This window comes from Garra rufa, chromosome 9 (assembly GCF_049309525.1).
Source record: "Garra rufa chromosome 9, GarRuf1.0, whole genome shotgun sequence".
In the NCBI taxonomy this organism is placed as follows: domain Eukaryota; kingdom Metazoa; phylum Chordata; class Actinopteri; order Cypriniformes; family Cyprinidae; genus Garra; species Garra rufa.
In genome coordinates this window covers 45,568,438-45,586,388 of record NC_133369.1, presented here as the reverse complement: position 1 = coordinate 45,586,388, position 17,951 = coordinate 45,568,438, and the positions used below count along the sequence as shown (strand labels likewise).

The 17,951-nt window shown below is 35.9% G+C and overlaps 1 protein-coding gene across 1 annotated transcript; it reads left to right on the top strand.

Annotated features, from left to right (window-relative positions):
- Nucleotides 1–463: 463 nt before the first annotated feature.
- On the top strand, nt 464–17,950 carry themis2 (thymocyte selection associated family member 2). Its single transcript, XM_073847088.1, has 6 exons — nt 464–573; nt 4,395–4,535; nt 6,908–7,333; nt 12,401–13,572; nt 17,414–17,519; nt 17,652–17,950. Exons 1-6 carry the CDS (start codon nt 477–479, stop codon nt 17,738–17,740), a joined length of 2,031 nt encoding a protein of 676 aa, XP_073703189.1. The 5' UTR covers nt 464–476; the 3' UTR covers nt 17,741–17,950.
- The last annotated feature ends 1 nt before the right edge of the window (nt 17,951 follows it).

The following is a 17,951-nucleotide window of genomic DNA, read 5'->3' as shown; positions in this document are numbered from 1 at the left end:
CTCAGAACTCGCGATTGATTGGTTTAAAAGCAGACGGGCGTCAGGAAACTGGCGAATTAGCGAATGCCTCAGCGGTGAATGGCAGCCGCGAGTCAACGCCTTTTTTGGAAGATTAACCAATAGGAGCATTGCTTGATTAATATTCATGAGCTAAGCCTTCGCCATAAAAGGATTTGGAACTTCGCTTTCCGGTTGTATACACAGGATGACAATACAAGTGAAACCGCATAAACATTAATTTTTAACGTTGTTGTTATATATTAAAACGCAAAGTAGATGTATAATATCTGAAATTAAATGTGATGTTTTTATTTAAAAATAATAAATAAATAATATATGCAAATAAAAGGTTTGTGTGCAGTTCGCGATGGTGTTTGTGGTTCTGGGTGAGTTGTGAGACTTCCTCTCTGAACTCTAGTCTTGTGTGCGTAAGCTGAATATCAGCTCAGTGCGTCACTGTCTGTGAGCTGAGAGAGATGGGAGACCTCCACTCTCTGCGAGTCTTCATCCAATGTCTGGATCAACAGAGTCTTCCCCGCATCCTGCAGATCTGCTCTGGGGTTTATTTCCAGGGTAGGTTTATGTGATTTTACTCTATCTTTCTCTCTTTAGCATATTCTGTATGTTTTTTTTTCTCAAGACATAAAAAACACAAAAGAAGATGCAAGATAATATTGTTCTTCGCACAGTTTTTCTGTGTTCATAAGTATGTCCATTGTTAATAATTCTTCTAGTTGCATCTATATGAGAAGAATTATCATTTTGCAAAAAAGGAACAAGAATGTTCTCTTAAAGCTATGCTGTGTTGAGATTGACTTGACCCTGTTGATCTACAATAATGTAAACACATAATTCTATAATGATAATAAATAATTCTAATGTTGAAATTAAACTCATTAAACAGGCATGCACTGTTTAATGAGAAATGTGGCTTGTCCACTATATTGCTTCTGTTTAGAGTAAATCTGACCTAGTTTTAGATTTGAAAACACGGAGTGAAACATGCATATGAAACCTGTCATGTTTTATGCCTGGGATCTCTGAAACTCTGAAAGTAATGTAAGATTTGCGGAACGTGCCACCAAGTTAGCATTTCATACTTAAGTGTAAACGGTGTCTTTGTGTTATTGCAATGGCTGTAGGGTCTCTTCAACCCCAAACAGGACATGTGGTTTAAGATCTTTTTTTTTTCATTGTCAGTGTTTTTTTTCATTGTGGTTTACGCTGTGCATTTTCAGTCAGTAGATGTGTGACCAAATGAACAGTCGAGTTTAGTCTCATCTGTGTTGTTTCAAAAAACAATAGTTTCTAAAGATTGTTTCTTACAGCGGATGATCTCAAATCAAATGCAAACATAAAGTATATACATAGTTTGCTGCTACTTATACATCAGGATATGCATTTGATTGTTATTTTGAATCATACTGAAGCTTTTTATGCAGTATTATAGGTTTATTTATCTGTTGAATTTGCTTTGACATGCATAAAACTGCAAAAGTCAGGACTGTGTACTTTATTCAGTGGTTGTCAGCAGAAGTGGTGTAATGTAATAAAGTAATACTACTTTGTTACAGTACTTAAGTATTTTTTGGGAGTATCTTTACTTGAGTTTTTATTTTTCAGCCTACTTTTACTTCCACTCCACTACATTTCCTAATTCAAATGTATATGTTTACTCCGATGCATTTCCCTGAAGCATATTCACTACTTATTACAAAATAGTCAGAAGTCAGGATCTCAATTGTAAAATGTAAATTCGCAACTGTGAGAAAAACTTTTGTTTTCTTAATTTTGCAAAACTGTATGAAAAAAAAAACAATTATCTCACAAAAGTATTGCATTCTTTCTAAAGTGTTTGCTCACAAAAATATTGTCTTTCCCTCAATTTTTTTTTTCTTTCACCCCTTATTTTTGTGAGCAAACACAAAGTTTATAAACTTTTTTTCTCGCAAATGCAAGTTTGATGAACTTCTTTTCAGGAAATTCTGGCTTTATTCCCAAGAATTGCGTGATACGCAATTCTGTCTTTTTTTTTCAGAATTGGATGAGAATTGCATTAGAAATTCTGAATTCTGCCTTTTTTATAAATTAATGATATAAACTTGGAAATGTGAGAAATATATATTTTTTTCTTAATTTTGCAAATCTATGAAAAAAAATATCTCACAAAAGTATTGCGTTCTTTCTAGAAAGTGTTTGCCTTTCCCTCAAAAAATGTTTTTCTTTCACCTCTTTATTTCCGTCACAAACGTTTTTGTGAGCAAACACAAAGTTTAGAAACTCACAATTCTTTTTTTTTTTCCGCAAATGCGAGTTTGAGGAACTTCTTTTCAGGAAATTCAGCTTTTTTTCCCCAGAATTGCATGATACAAACTCAATTCTAACTTTTTTCTCAGAATTGGGTGAAATAAACGAGAAATTGCGAGAAATAATACCAGAAGTGCGAGATAAAAACTCAGAATTCAGAATTTTTTGTGTTTGTTTGTTTTAGAAATTGATGATATAAACTCGGAAATGTGAGAAATAATTTTTCTCACAAATGCAAGTTTGTATCTCGCAATTATGACTTTTTTTTCTCCGAATTTGGTGATATAAACTCACAATTGTGAGAAATAAAGTCAGAATTGCAATATAAACTCATAATTGTTGATTTTACCCACAAAGTTGTTTTTAATACAATAAATATGAGAACCACTGCTTTAAATAAAGAGAATGTTGTACATTTGATTAAGGTAAAGGATTGAAGTAAAATAAAACAAAGGCATTTAAGTATAATCAGTACTATGCGTTATCACAAAGGAAGATCTATTTAGTCCATACTCTCACAATTCTATGAAATGCAGAGATATGGAGAGGTTCTGGGACTATACTTTTGTCTTTTAAAGGTCATTATGTTTATATGATTATATCACACATGCTTCAGTTTCATACAGGCATTTTAGGTAGATATAATAAGTGAATTGGGAAATAAATGATATACCGTATAAACATTTAAAGTAGCAAATTTGAAGCTAAACGCATGAAAACTGCCATGATTACTCTACTTTTAAATACTTTTAATATTATTTAAACCTATTTACTATTAACATTTTACATAACATTTATTTATTTTATCTCACAATTATTATTATTATTATTATTTTTTGCGTTTGTCAATTCACAGGGGAAAAAAGCCAGAGCAGAGGGGAAAAGAAGGAATGATGGGTTATTTTTCCCTATCAAAATTGTGAGATTTAATCTTGGAATTTTGCGAATAAAGTCAGAATTGTGAAATATAAACTGAAATGTACCTTTTTTTATTCTTTTATTAGAAGGCTCTATAGACTGCTACTTGAAAACCATCATTTTCTGTAACCAGATAAGCGCTGCCCACAAAAAAAAAAAGAAAAAAAGTCATCACTGTTTGCAAATGCTGAATAAATAAGCTTTCCATTGATGGTTTGGTAGGATAGGATAATATTTGGCCAAGATAAAACTATTTGAATAGCTGGTATCTGAAAATAGTGAGAAAAAGTTCTTAGCAATGCATTTTACTAATCAACAATTAAGTTTTGATATATTTACAGTATGAAATTTACAAAATATCTCAATGGAACATGATCTTTACTTAACATCCCAATGATTTTCAGCATTAAACAAAGAAAAAACTGTAATTTTGATCCATATGTTGGCTATTGCTACAAATATACCCATTCTACTTAGGCTATTAAAAAAAATAGCTTGGAACCTAAACATTTACTGTATACTGATTATCTTGTTTTCATTTGTGAACCCGGACCAAAAAACCAGTCTTAAGTAGCAATAGCCAAAAATGCATTGTATTGTGTTTTATGGTGAAAATCATTAGGATGTTAAGTAAAGATCATGTTCCATAAAGACATGTTGTACATTTCCTACTGTAAATATACCAAAACCTAATTCTTGATTAGTAATATGCATGGCAAAGAACTTCATTTGGACAACTTTAAAGGTGATTTTCTCAATATTTAGATTTTTTTTTTGCAAGTAGCTGTATCTCAGCCAAATATAGTCCTATCCTAACAAACCATACATCACTTGCTTATTGTTTAAAGCTTATTTATTCAGCTTTCAGATGTGTTATAAATCTCAATTTCAATAAATTGACCATTATGACTGGTTTTGTGGTCCAGGGTCACATTTTCTTATTAACTTAGTCCTGCATGGTGTCCTCTACATACATATAAAAAATAAAGCCATTTCTTTCTTGCTCCAAAACAATGTAATGATTTAAAAAAGAGGAAATGTACAACTTTTTATGGTTCTCACAAGGCTATGGTGATCAAAGTCCATCTTAACATTTTATAGGAAATTCTGATTAAAGTTAACTCAGGAACTTATGCAAATAGGGCATAACTATGTGTTTTTTTTTTCAGGTTCCATATATGAGCTTTCAGGAAGTGAAGTGTGTTTATCTACTGGAGATTTGGTGAAGATCATTGGTTTAGAGCTCCTGTCTGTATCTTGTGAGGAAATTGACACTGGAACTTCATTTGAATTGCCTACTGGATATTCAGGTGAGCCACTAAACAACAACATGATAGAACAAGAGTAGTTAGAAGAAGTAAAATATTACAAGCTAGAATTGAGTAGTTAAACCACTTCTAGTGTTATTCAATGTATGTTTACAGTATTAAGTAAATAACAGCCCATGTGATTAGAAGTAAACTGGAAAAATCTACTGGCAAAGTGTGTTGCTTCTATAGTTTTAACATCACCAAATGGAATTCCAAAAAATAAAGATGGTTTTCAAACAGGTTTCCCTGCTATTAGACAAACAGATGTCCTATCCTATCAATTATTCATTATATTGTGCCAGGATGTTCAAACAAAGCAATGCTTTAAGTTGGGATCATGCAGAAGAAGAAATTCAAAAGGAAATTGATTACTGAGAACAATTACATAAATATAGCTACAAGCAGCAATCAGCAGGGTTTAAGCAATTTAAGACCCTTGAGCAATTCTAAACATTTTAGGACTACTAAAAAAAAGTGTAGAAATATTATTTAATGAGTTATCACTTTTGACCAATAGCTGACACTGCTCCCAAATTGGTGTGCTGTGGTTAACAAGGAGTGACAATGACACATACACAGACTGGTCAATAGGCCAAAGAATGGCAGAAAAACAGGCTTAGATCCTTTTAGCCATTTTTCATATCTCCTGACCACGAGGTGGCAGTGTGCAGAAACTGTGCAGGTAAACTCAGGACATGGCAGTCATAACAAACGCCAAGTTTGGTCTGAATACAATAAAGCGTTAAGGAGATATAGCCTCATGTCTACTTTGGCGAGCTCTTCTTCAAATTCATTTGTGTGTTATTCAAGAATGGTTGAGTCTGTCATAAAGCTTTTGATAGCTTTTTGTTAGGACCATATCAAGATGGTCTGTATACATTTTGGTTGAAAATAAGACAAACCGTCTAGGATTAGTTCGAAGAAGTAGCTTTTTACATAATGTTAAATATTTAACAAACCCTTCGATTGACAGCAGTGCTTCTAGAAGCAAAGTTGTTCAGAATGAGGATATCCAACATATGATATAAATATGGTGTGTATGTGTGAAAAATCGTGTGATAAATGAGGCGTAAAACCCGATAACGCCACCTAGTGGCCGGCTTCATTCAAATTTCTTACAGACATCTAGAGCCATGAGCCACACAGGTCCATCAAGTTTTGTTCCGATCAGCCTTCATCAACCACATCTACTAGGTGCTCAAATTTGATTGGCTGCTGGCAGCCATGTTTTTCAAGAAACGCCAGTGCTCTTATACATATGGAAGGGGGAACCTTGGACAAAGACAGTGCATGGCAAATTTCAAATCAATCAGAGTAATGTATGCATCGTTACAGCAATTTTCATGTTTTTTTTCAATTATAGCACCACCAAGTGGTCAAGCTCCATATTTTTTTTTTATTTGACCAAAGATAGAGCTCTAACACGCGTCTACCAAATTTGGTGAAAATATCTCATTCCATTCAAGAGTTACAACCGTTTTAGTAAAAGAGGCCCCGCCTACTTTGAACGTTTTGGCATCCTGACGCTAGCGCGAATCACAGATCGAAATTCTTTTGATAACTTTTTGGTCTCCACATGATGTATGCCAAGTTTTAAGTGAATCACACAAATGGCCTATAAGGAGTTTAAAATTTTTCATTGGCAGAAAAACTGGACTTTCAGAAAAAAAAAAAAAAAAACTTAGCAAGCAATACTACGACCATCTGACCAGGATTTAGCTCTCTAGGCTTTACGGTTTGGTCTGATCAGTTTTAGCGAAGAAGAAGAATAAAAATACGGTAACACTTTAGAATAGGTAACACCTATTGACTATTAACTATGACTTATTAGCATGCATATTACTAGAATATTGGCCATTTATTAGTACTAATTAAGCACATATTAATGCCTTATTCTACATGATCTCATACGGTAACACTTTAGAATAGGTAACACCTATTAGCTATTAACTACGACTTTTCCCTCAATAAATTCCTAATTTGGTGCTTATTAATAGTTAGTAAATTAGTTGTTAGGTTTAGGTATTGGGTAGGATTGGGGATGTAGAATAAGGTCATGTAGAATAAGGCATTAATATGTGCTTAATTAGTACTAATAAATGGCCAATATTCTAGTAATATGCATGCTAATAAGTCATAGTTATTAGTTAATAGGTGTTACCTATTCTAAAGTGTTACCAAAAATACTTACAATTACAATATGGTTTCACCACTAAGTGCTTGAACCCCTAAAAATATTTAAGTATAGAATCAGCTTGTTAATCCAAAGCTGTTGTCCATCCATTAATAAGACATGGTAGTTAAGAACTCAAGCTTTCCAAAAAGCTATCTGGGCAAGTTTATTGATTTTAACACATTGTGCATGTTTCTAGGTAATTTCAGACTCGTCGCTGAGGACTTGCCCTACAATACAATAGAGGAAATTGTGGGTTTGTGTCCTGTTGGAGTAGACGCCTGCGGCTCCTTCACCTTCTTAAGCCAAAATGAGCTGACGATAGACAACTTTACACTACCTGCTGGAAAACAGTTGACCCTGCTGTCAGTGGAGGTCGCCAAAAATGGAATAAGACTGGCACGGTGTCAGCTGGTGGGGCAGAACATGGCCTCAGCAGAGATACTCCTTCCTCTGTCCCTCAAAGGAGACTTTTATGAGTGTCAAATTGACCGTGGTTACTCTCTACAGGAAATCATGTCATCGTCCAGATTGAGCTGTCGGCGCTTTTGCAGTACAAATGAGAAGAGCAGCGGAAGCTTGTTGGTTTTCAGTCCAGTGTATGAAATTAGTGCCATTATGCACAGTAAGTACAGTTTTACATGTTACATTTGTAAGTACTTTTCCCACAGAGAGGTTGGCTCCATACCAACCCCATGAAACCTACCGGTGTCCAACCAGACTAATGTTACGCAATAATGATGCTAGATTACACAAACTAGATAATATTTGATCAAACACTAGGGTTTGCAAATTTGGCCGCAGAGTGAACGGACTTCCTTAAAAGGGACTTTTGACAACGGTTTATTTGCAACTCTAACACACTCGAATGGGTGTCTAATCCTGCTCCTGAAGGTCCACTATCATCAGTTTAGTTCCAACTCTAATCTAATACACTTCAACTAGGTAATCAAGGTCTTTGGGTTTACCTGAAAACTACAGGCCAAGATGTTAGAGCAAAATTGAACCTTTGTAAAGACCCATTACTGTTGCTACATCCAACAAGCCATGCATTTTAAGTATTTTTCACTGATTGAGAATCAGTGCTGGGTAGATTACTTACAAATTACTGATTCCAAAGTACCTGACAAAAATTGTAGTTTGTAAGTTATTATAACTCATCTTTTATTTACATTTGAATAAAAAGTGGCATGTCCAAAATTATTCATACCCTTCTCAATAATCAATAGAAAAGCCTTTATTGGCTATTACAGCAATCAAATGCTTCCTATAATTGCTGAGCAGCTTTTTGCATGTCTCCACTGGTATTTTTGCCCATTCATCTTTAGCGATGAGCTCCAACTCTTTCAGGTTGGAGGGTCTCCTTGCCATCACCCTGATCTTTAGCTCCCTCCACAGATTCTCAACTGGATTTAAGTCAGGACTCTGAGTGGGTCACTGCAAAACATTAATATTTTGTCTGCTAATCATTTCTTCACCACTTTTGCTGTGTTTTGGGTTGTTGTCGTGCTGAAATGTCCACTGGTGCCCAAGGCCAAGTTTCTCTGCAGACTGCCTGATGTTGTTGTTGAGAATTTTGATGTATTGCTCCTTTTTCATGATGCTCTTTACTGTGATTAGGTTCCCTGGTCCATCGGCTGAAAAACACCCCCAAAACATTAGGTTCCCACCACCATGTTTGACAGTGGAACGTAGACAGATGAATTAAGGAGAATCATTGAATTGTCAATAATTTATTCCCATTGTTTAAATTATATGTAGTCTGTATTACGAACATTTTAAAATGTAATTTAATCTAATTACAAGTACTTTATTTTTGTTATCTGATTACGTAATCCACATTAAAGTGGTGGCTGGTGGCTTTCACAAAACTGTATTTTCTGCAAGCTTTTTTCAAGAAAAATAAAAACATTTTGTAATAATTGTACTAATTCAAAGTTAAGGTATACAGTGCAACAGCAAAATCTGGGAGAAAAAAAATGTTTGTTTAGACCATTTTTTTATATAAATAAGTCAAGCTGCAGAATCAGAACCACAGAGGGACACCAACAGACCACTATCCCTGTTGATTTAACGTTATATGACTATATACAGATCTGTATTGAGAATTATAAAACAGAGCAAAACACACACACAAAAAAAAAAAACCTAAATTAGTTGATGTGGTGATCTGAAGGCAGCTCAACATGACCAGTGAACAGTTCCTCTTTCATACTGACTGTAGATACCAATATAAACACTTCTGTCCATAGCAAACTCCAATGAAAACATGCTTCTTCAGTGAGTGTCCATTATAAAACACTTGCCAGACATGCGATCATACTAAAACAACAGACTTGTGTCTAATAATGTACGATTCCTGTAAGTCACTGACTGTAGTTGTCTTTACCTTCATTACAATCATCATCTATCAAAACTTCACTGGTAATACTGTTTTGCTTTATTAATAAGCTGCACAAGTTTAAGTTACGTATGATGACGAAAGCATGTTAGTGCTAGCCCTCCCAGAACCCATAGAGATTGCATTGCGGTGCCTGCAGTTTAAAAAAAATGGATGTATGAAAGTCTATGAGAACTTTTGAAGTGATTCTCAGTCTGAGAGAAGTTGCCCAAAAAGGCGTTACTACACAGAACATGACTTGACAATTATTGGACTTTATTGTGAAAGCTAGCGTAACTGTGATTGAACACTATGATTGAATGTGAAAAAAAAAATCCCTCCTCCAAAAGTGATGTGGTGTGGTTAACAAGGAGTGACAATGACACATAGATTGGTGCCAATAGGCCAAAGAATTGCAGAAAAACAGGCTTAGATCCATTTTGACATTTTTCATATCTCCTGACCACAAGGTGGCACTGTGCAGAAACTGTGCAGGTAACCTCAGGAGATTATGTCTTATGTCTACTTCGGCGAGCTCTTCAAATTCATTTGTGTGTTATTCGAGAACGGTTGAGTCTATCAAAAAGATTTTGGTAGCTTTTTGTTAAGACCATCTGAAGACAGTTTGTATAAATTTTGTTGAAATTCGGACGAACCGTCTAAGACAAGTTTTGAAAAATTGTTGTTTTTTTTACATCATGTCAAATATTTAACGAACCCTTCAATTGACAGCATTGGTTCTAGAAGCAAAGTTGTTCAGAATGAGGAGACCTAACAATTGATATAAATATTGTGTGTATGTGTGAAAAATTGTGTGATAAACGAGGCGTAAAAACTGATAATGCCACCTAGTGGCTGGCTTCATTCACATTTCTTACAGACCTCTACAGCCATGAGCCAAACAGGCCCATCGAGTTTCGTTCCGATCAGCCTTCGTCAACCACATTTACTAGTTGCTCAAAAGTTGATTGGCTGATAGCGGCCATGTTTATTGAGATACCACCAAACCCTTATAAATATGAAAGGGACTTTGGACAAAGACACTGCATGCCAAATTTCAAATCAATCAGACTAATGGGTGCTTAGTTACAGCCATTTCTTTTCTTCCTGTTATATCACCACCAAGTGGTCAAGCTCCACATTTTATTTTCATTTGACCAAAGTAACAGAGCAAAGAAAGAAAAAGAAAAAATCTCTCCTTTTCATGCTTTGGTGGTGTGACGCCCTATCACCCTAATGAAGAAACTGCCCCTGCCACATTGCACATGTAATCAGTCTGATATTACAAAATTTTAAACACTTCAGGAATTTCGAAGTCGTCATTGGATTGGCTGAATTATACAGGCCAAACCCCTCACAAAAGACAACCATACACACTATTTTTCAAGTTCAAGTCCACTAATGTTAATTATTAGAGGCTGGGATGTTGGAGTTCTCCATGAGTTCTCAGTGATGGGAAAAATAATTTTATCCCCTTCTGATTTTGTACATTTGCCTACTGACAAAGAAATGATCAGTCTATAATTTTAAAGGTAGGTTTATTTTAACAGTGAGAGACAAAAAAGTTATAAATTGATTTGCATTTTAATGAGTGAAATAAGTATTTGATCCCCTATCAATCAGCAAGATTTCTGGCTCCCATGTGTCTTTTATACAGGTAACAAGCTGTGATTAGGAGCACTCTCTTAAAGGGAGTACCTGTATAAAAGACACCTGTCCACAGACACAATCAATCAATCAGATTCCAAACTCTCCACCATGGCCAAGACCAAAGAGCTGTCCAAGGATGTCAGGGACAAGATTGTAGACCTACACAAGGCTGGAATGGGCTACAAGACCATCACCAAGCAGCTTGGTGAGAAGGTGACAACAGTTGGTGCGATTACTCGCAAATGGAAGAAACACAAAATAACTGTCAGTCACCCTCGGTCTGGGGCACCATGCAAGATCTCACCTCGTGGAGTTTTAATGAAGAGAATGCTGAGGAATCAGCTCAGAACTACACAGGAGGATCTTGTCAAAGATCTCAAAGCAGCTGGGACCATAGTCACCAAGAAAACAATTGGTAACACACTACGCCATGAAGGACTGAAATCCAGCAGCGCCCACAAGGTCCCCCTGCTCAAGAAAGCACATGTACAGCCCGTCTGAAATTTGCCAGTGAACATCTGAATGATTCAGAGGAGAACTGGGTGAAAGTGTTGTGGTCAGATGTGACCAAAATCAAGCTATTTGGCATCAACTCAACTCGCTGTGTTTGGAGGAGGAGGAATGCTGCCTATGACCCCAAGAACACCATCCCCTCTGTCAAACATGGAGGTGGAAACATTATGCTTTGTGGGTGTTTTTCTGCTAAGGGGACAGGACAACTGCACCGCATCAAAGGGATGATATTTGTAAATACATGGACAGGGCCATGTACCATCAAATCTTGGATGGGAACCTCTTTCCCTCATCCAGGGCATTGAATAGGTTGTGGATGGGTATTCCAGCTTGACAAATGACCCAAAACACACAGTCAAGGCAACAAAGGAGTTGCTCAAGAAGAAACACATTAAGGTCCTGGAGTGGCCTAGCCAGTCTCCAAACATTAATCCCATAGAAAATCTGTGGAGGAAGCTGAAGGTTACAAACGTCAGCCTTAAAACCTTAATGACTTGGAGAGGATCGGCAAAGAGGAGCGAGACAAAATCCCTCCTGAGATGTGTGCAAACCTGGTGGCTAACTACAAGAAAAGTCTGACCTCTGTGATTGCTAACAAGGGTTTTGCTACCAAGTACTAAGTCATGTTTTTCAACATTTCACTCATTAAAATGTCAATCAATTTATAACTTTTGTTGTTATTCTGTCTCTCACTGTTCAAATAAACCTAACATTAAAATTATAGACTGATCATGTCTTTGTCAGTGGGCAAACGTACAAAATTAGCAGGGGATTAAATAATTTTTCCCTCACTGTAGGGCAGAGGTGTCCAATCTCACTCCAGGTGGTCCGTTATCTTTTGAAGCAAATCAAGGTCTTTTAGTTTACCTGAAAACTACATGGTGGTGTGCTGAGTTGCAGAGTTGAAGTCCACAAATGAAACTCCAGTCGTGCTCTTGGAGGGTCATTATCCTGCAAAGTTTAGCTCCAATCCTAAATCACAATTACTAGAAACTTCCAGGCAGGTGTGTTGCGGCAGGTTGGAGCTAATCTGGATACTGGCTCTCCAGTAGCAGGATTGGACACCCTAATCATAAAGGCTTAAAGCGCAAAAAAGGTCTTGGAATAAATGTTTGTTCATGATTTTCTTTTTCTTTTTTACACATATAGTGAGGAAGAACGTAGTCAAGTTCCCATCCAGCCTGGAAGTGGATGTCCAAGACGTGACAGATCAGTTCCCGGACTTAGTTTTCATAACTCCTCTATCAATGACTGAAGTTTTTAGTCAGCCAAAGGCATCCTTCCCAACTATGGCGGAGATCCTTGACGGCCCAGAAGGCAATCAGTTTTTTAATTGCAGCTGGTTCCAGGAACTGCAGAGAGGCAAGCACCTCGTCTTACATGGGATTGGCACAACAACAATGATACTAGCCTCAACTCCACAAGGAAGGAAGGGAAAACAATACTTCATCATCTCAGAGGGATACGGTGGACGAATGAGAAGAAGAGCCAGGGAATTCGAATCAGTGTATGAGCTATACTTGGCATTCACTCAGTCTCCAGGGTTAAAAGTAAGTGTGACACGGCACTGTGAGGCGGTGGAGGAAGAGGGAATGCCTGCGCTCAGCGTTGGCGAGCAGCTGGAGGTTTTAAGAATGGTGCAGGCGGATGGACTCCAGGATAATTCTGGAGCTGCTCAGAAAGTAGAAAGTCTAATTTGCAAACGGACTATGGAGGTGGACGACGAGGATGAGGACGATGAGGAAGACGATAGTGAGGAAATCTCTCTGCCGCTGTTCATGGCAGGTCACTTTGTAGAAAAGCTTTCAGACAACAAAAAGTATAAATTATCAGATTTACTGAGCAGCTCTTTACCTCTGGATGTTAAAGTTGTGACTCGGGATAAAGGGCTAGAAAAAGATCCTCTAATGGGGTTATCAGCACTTAAGCTTGAGGAGATGTTCACAGAGACTGTGGTTTTGACGAGTCTGCCAAATAAACCAGAATGGTGCTTTGAGTTGCCGGTACGCTGGTTACAAATGTCTCTCTGTTTCACCTCCGATCATCTGCCATGGTCCAGTGATGAGTCCCCAGAACTCCATGTAGAGACAGTCACTGAGGTGACAGAGAAATTCTATTATGAATATCATAAACTCATAAGCAAAATTGAGGAACCACCTCCTCGTCCACCAAAGAGGAAGCCGTCGAGTTCAGAAGTGCCTAAAAAGTCCCCCAGGCCTGGATCTAAATCACAGAGGAGGACTGTGACCAAACAGCTCGACAAACTTTCGTTGGGTCAGACACAAGGCAAAAGGGCTCCTGCTCCATCTCCGCCAGAAGATGTAAGCATTCACCCACTGATACAGAAATGCAGACTTCAAAAATGAATATCTAGGTTTCATAATGAGTCATTCTTAGATGAGCCAGTATGGAATTATCTATTAACGTATTGTCCAAATTCCCCTCTGTGGGTTATGTTAATGAATTATGAAAAAATCTATTGCTCACTACTTACATGGTAAAGTTGTGATCATCATCTTGTTTTAGATCCATACATGATTTGTAAAACAAAAGATATTTTGCAGAATTATATACAGTTGAAGTCAAACGTTTACATACACCTCGCAGAATCTGCAAAATTGTAATTATTTGACCAAAATAAGAGGGATCATACAAAATGCATGTTATATTTTATTTAGTACTGACCTGAATAAGATATTTCAGATAGATGTTTACATATAGTCCACAAGTATAAGTAATAGTTGAATTTATAAAAATGACCCCTTTCAAAAGTTTACATACACTTCTTAAAACTGTGTTGTTACCCGAATGATCCACAGCTGTGTTTTTTGTTTAGTGATAGTTGTTCATGAGTCCCTGTCTGCTGTTCTTCAGAAAAAGCCTTAAGGTCCCACAAATTCTTTGGTTTTTCAGCATTTTTGTGTATTTGAACCCTTTCCAGCAATAACTTTATTATTTTGAGATCCATCTTTTCACACTGAGGACAACTGAGGAACTCACTGACGCTCCAGAAGGAAAAACCATGCATTAAGAGCCAGAGGTGAAAACTTTTGAAAGTAATGAGGATGTGTATATTTTTCTTGTTTTGCCTAAATATCATACTTTTTTTTCATTTTGTACTGCCCTTTAGAAGCTACAGAACATGCTACATGTTTCCCCGAAGACAAAACAAGATATTTACCCTATTACAGTGTTGTTTTTGACAACCATCTTAGATTTAGTCTTAGTCTTAGTCTTTTGGACTAAAATGGTTATTAGTTTTAGTCAAATTTTAGTCACTTCTATATGTGATAGTTTTAGTCCAATTTTAGTCGACGAAAAGTCAAGAAGGTTTTAGTCTAGTTTTAGTCGACGAAAAGTCAAAAAGGTTTTAGTCTAGTTTTAGTCAAAAAAAGGGGGAAAAGTAGTCTTTTAACAAATTAATGTAACCAATAATTACAATAATGAAGGAATGTTTTAAAACATAAAAGACAAACAAGGATGGAATGCTAAAACGGCTTGCCATAGTAGTATGGCAAAGAGTATTTAATGCTAAAACGGCTTGCCATAGCGGCAGATATTTTTCGGTTTTAATTGGCATGCAAAATAAGCAGAAATGTCATGCATTTTAAACGCCTGACGGACCACCCACTAACATTTTCGTCTATTCTCGTCTCGTCAACGAAAACTCACACACGTCTCGTCATGTTTTAGTCATCAACGAGCCAATTTTATCTCGTCAACGTCTCGTTATCGTCATGGAAAAAAGTGGCGTCAACAAAATGATTTCGTCATCGTCATCGAAAACAACACTGCCCTATTAAACTTCAAAAAATTTTCCAGCCCTGGCTCTTAATGCATGTTTTTTCCTTCTGGAGCATCAGTGAGCTTTTTTCGAGGATCTCAAAATCATACAGTCACTGTTGGAAAAGGGTTCAAATACTCATAAATGCTGAAAAACCAAAGAATTTGTGGGAGCTTAAGGATTTTTCTAAAGAACAGCAGACAGTTTAACTGTTCAGGACAAACAAGGGACTCATGAACAACCATCACCAAACAAAAAAACACAGCTGTGGATCATTCAGGTAACAACACAGTATTAAGAATCAAGGGTGTGTAAACTTTTAAACAGGGTCATTTTTATAAATTCAACTTTCTCTTGTGGACTTTATGTAAACATCTTTCATTGAAATATCTCATTCAGGTACTAAGTACTAGGTAAAAACATGCATTTTGTATGATTCCTCTTATTTTGGTCAAATAATTAACATTTTGCAGATTCTGCAAGGTGTATGTAAACTTTTGACTTCAACTGTATATATTACATATCTAACCATATCCACAAACAATTACGCTGTCCATGCATACAGTTTTGCTCAAAATGATTCTGGTAAACATGATCAAAGGCGGCTATGAAAATAAATCCACACAGAATTTCTATGGGTACCAATAATTGTGGCCATTGTGCATTAGAAAAAAAAAAAGATCATGTGTTTTTACCCCACTTGAAATTTTTTAAAGCCTAGGTTAAACTTTAGATTTTACATTTTTTGTATAAGTTTTAATGAAAGATCAAAACTAATAATGCAGATGTAATTTCACAGCCACATTTGATCATATTTACTAAGGGTATGAATAATTTTAAGCACAACTGTAGATCACATACTGCAGAGCATAATGGATTTCTAAAGACATTTCTCTACAAATAATCAATGTAATAAACTAAATGCATTTAGGAAATATTTCTTCCTGTTAGTGATAGAAATCATTTTCCTCCCTTATACTGATTTCACCTTTATAAGAGCACCTCTTTTCGCACATCATCTTTAAATGTCAAATTGTTAAGTTTAATGAATTTGTTTAGAATAGTAACACATTATAGGATAGGTATCAAAGCTGGAAGAAAAGCTGCATCTGAAGTGGCATTTGGACGCATTTACAGTTTGTTCTTTCAAAACACGGTTGCTTTGAGAAAAGAAACACTCTTGTGTTGCTTAGAGAATTAATATGTATATATTTATCAAAATTTGGGAGGGTTTAATTTAATTATCAGTTAATTATTTAAATTTTCACTTCAGATTTAAAGCACTGCGGTCAGTTAGGATATAAACAAAAAAAACTAAATGTGACTATTATATTAGGCATTTATTTATATTTCGAAGGGCATTGCACGAAGTTGTATGGACCACTCATGTCAGTAAAGCTCTATTTGAATACCTTTTTAAAATGTAATTTATTCCTGTGATCAAAGCTAAATTTTAGCATCATTACTTTAGTCACATGATCCTTTAGAAACCATTCTAATATGCTGATTTGCTGCTCAACAAACATTTATTATGTTGAAAACAGCTGAGAAAAATGGTTTCAGGTTCCTTTTATGAATAGAAAGATCAGCATTTATCTTAAATAAAAAGCTTTTGTAACATTATTCATATACCATTGAAAAGCTTGAAGGAAATATAGAAATTAAGACTTTTGTTTAGCAAGGATGCTTTAAATTGATAAAGTGATTAAAAGATTTATATTTCAAATAAATCCTGTTCTTCTGACCTTTCCATTCATCAAATAAACCTGAAATAAAACTACTCAGCTCTTTTCAACATAATAACATTAATGTTTTTGAGCAGCAAATCAGAATTTTAGAATGATTTCTGAAGGATCATGTGACACTGAAGACTGGAGTAATGATTCTAAAAATTCAGCTTTGAAATCACAGAAACAAATGACATTTTAAATATATATTTAAATAGAAAACTGTTATTTTCAATAGTAAAAATATTTCTAAATTATACAGTTTTTCTTGTACTTTGGATCAAATAAATGTGGGCTTGGTGAGCAGAAGAGACTAAAAATCTTACTTTTCAAAAACCTGATTGGTAGTGTATGTGAACAAGAGCATAATGCCAATTGTTTTCCTTTGTTTGGTGGAACAAAACATGTTTAGAACTCCACAAGGTTGAGTAATTGAGTAATCTCTTTTTTCGGGTGAACTATTCATGGGTTAAGTCTTACATGCATAAATAGTCACTTATGAAGTCTGCTTCAAACTTGTGGGATGGTTACTATGCACTTGTGTATTACTGAACAAACAACAGTATCGTCACGTTCCTCTTTTCTCATTTGTTTAGCTGGCTCAGCAGCTTATAAAATTGTACATTTTTTGTTCTTGTGAAACTCCAACAGATACCAGACCAGCCTCCACCAGTGTTGCCTAGGAAGAGCCTCTCAATAACAGACGTCAGTCCGCACAATATGTATGTGAAAAGCCCCACAGCAGGACCCAATTCAGGTTGGTTTCCCTTTGCAATTTAAGACATTTGTTGCATCAGTTTTAATATTTGGAACAGCCCATCAGGAAGCTAAAATATAATGTAGACTAATCTATTTTTTTTTTTTTTTCATTTTCTTCCTCCAAAAACAGCAAAGAGACTCTCTAACTCTGACTCTGAGCATGACTACGAGTCTATTGAAGAAATAATTAAAAACCCCCATGAAAGCCTTTTTTATTAGTTGTATTCTGCTGTCTTCATAGCAAAAGAGGTCTCCGCTGCAGCCACACCTAATGACCTAATGTGGTTAAATATTTAAAGACAATGCAAGGTTGAAGAAATATACCATTTATTGTAAATTAGACAGTCTTTTTCACTGCTTACTTTTATGGACACGCTGAACTCTAAAGAAAAAAAATAAACAAGTATGCTTTAATTGAAATGACCTGAAC

Coding starts and splice junctions, on each gene's coding strand:
- themis2 (XM_073847088.1), top strand. CDS start 477: ATGGGAGACCTCCACTCTCTGCGAGTCTTCATCCAATGTCTGGATCAA. Junction 574..4,394: donor CTCTGGGGTTTATTTCCAGG/GTAGGTTTATGT, acceptor TTTTTTTTTCAG/GTTCCATATATGAGCTTTCA. Junction 17,520..17,651: donor CACAGCAGGACCCAATTCAG/GTTGGTTTCCCT, acceptor CTCCAAAAACAG/CAAAGAGACTCTCTAACTCT.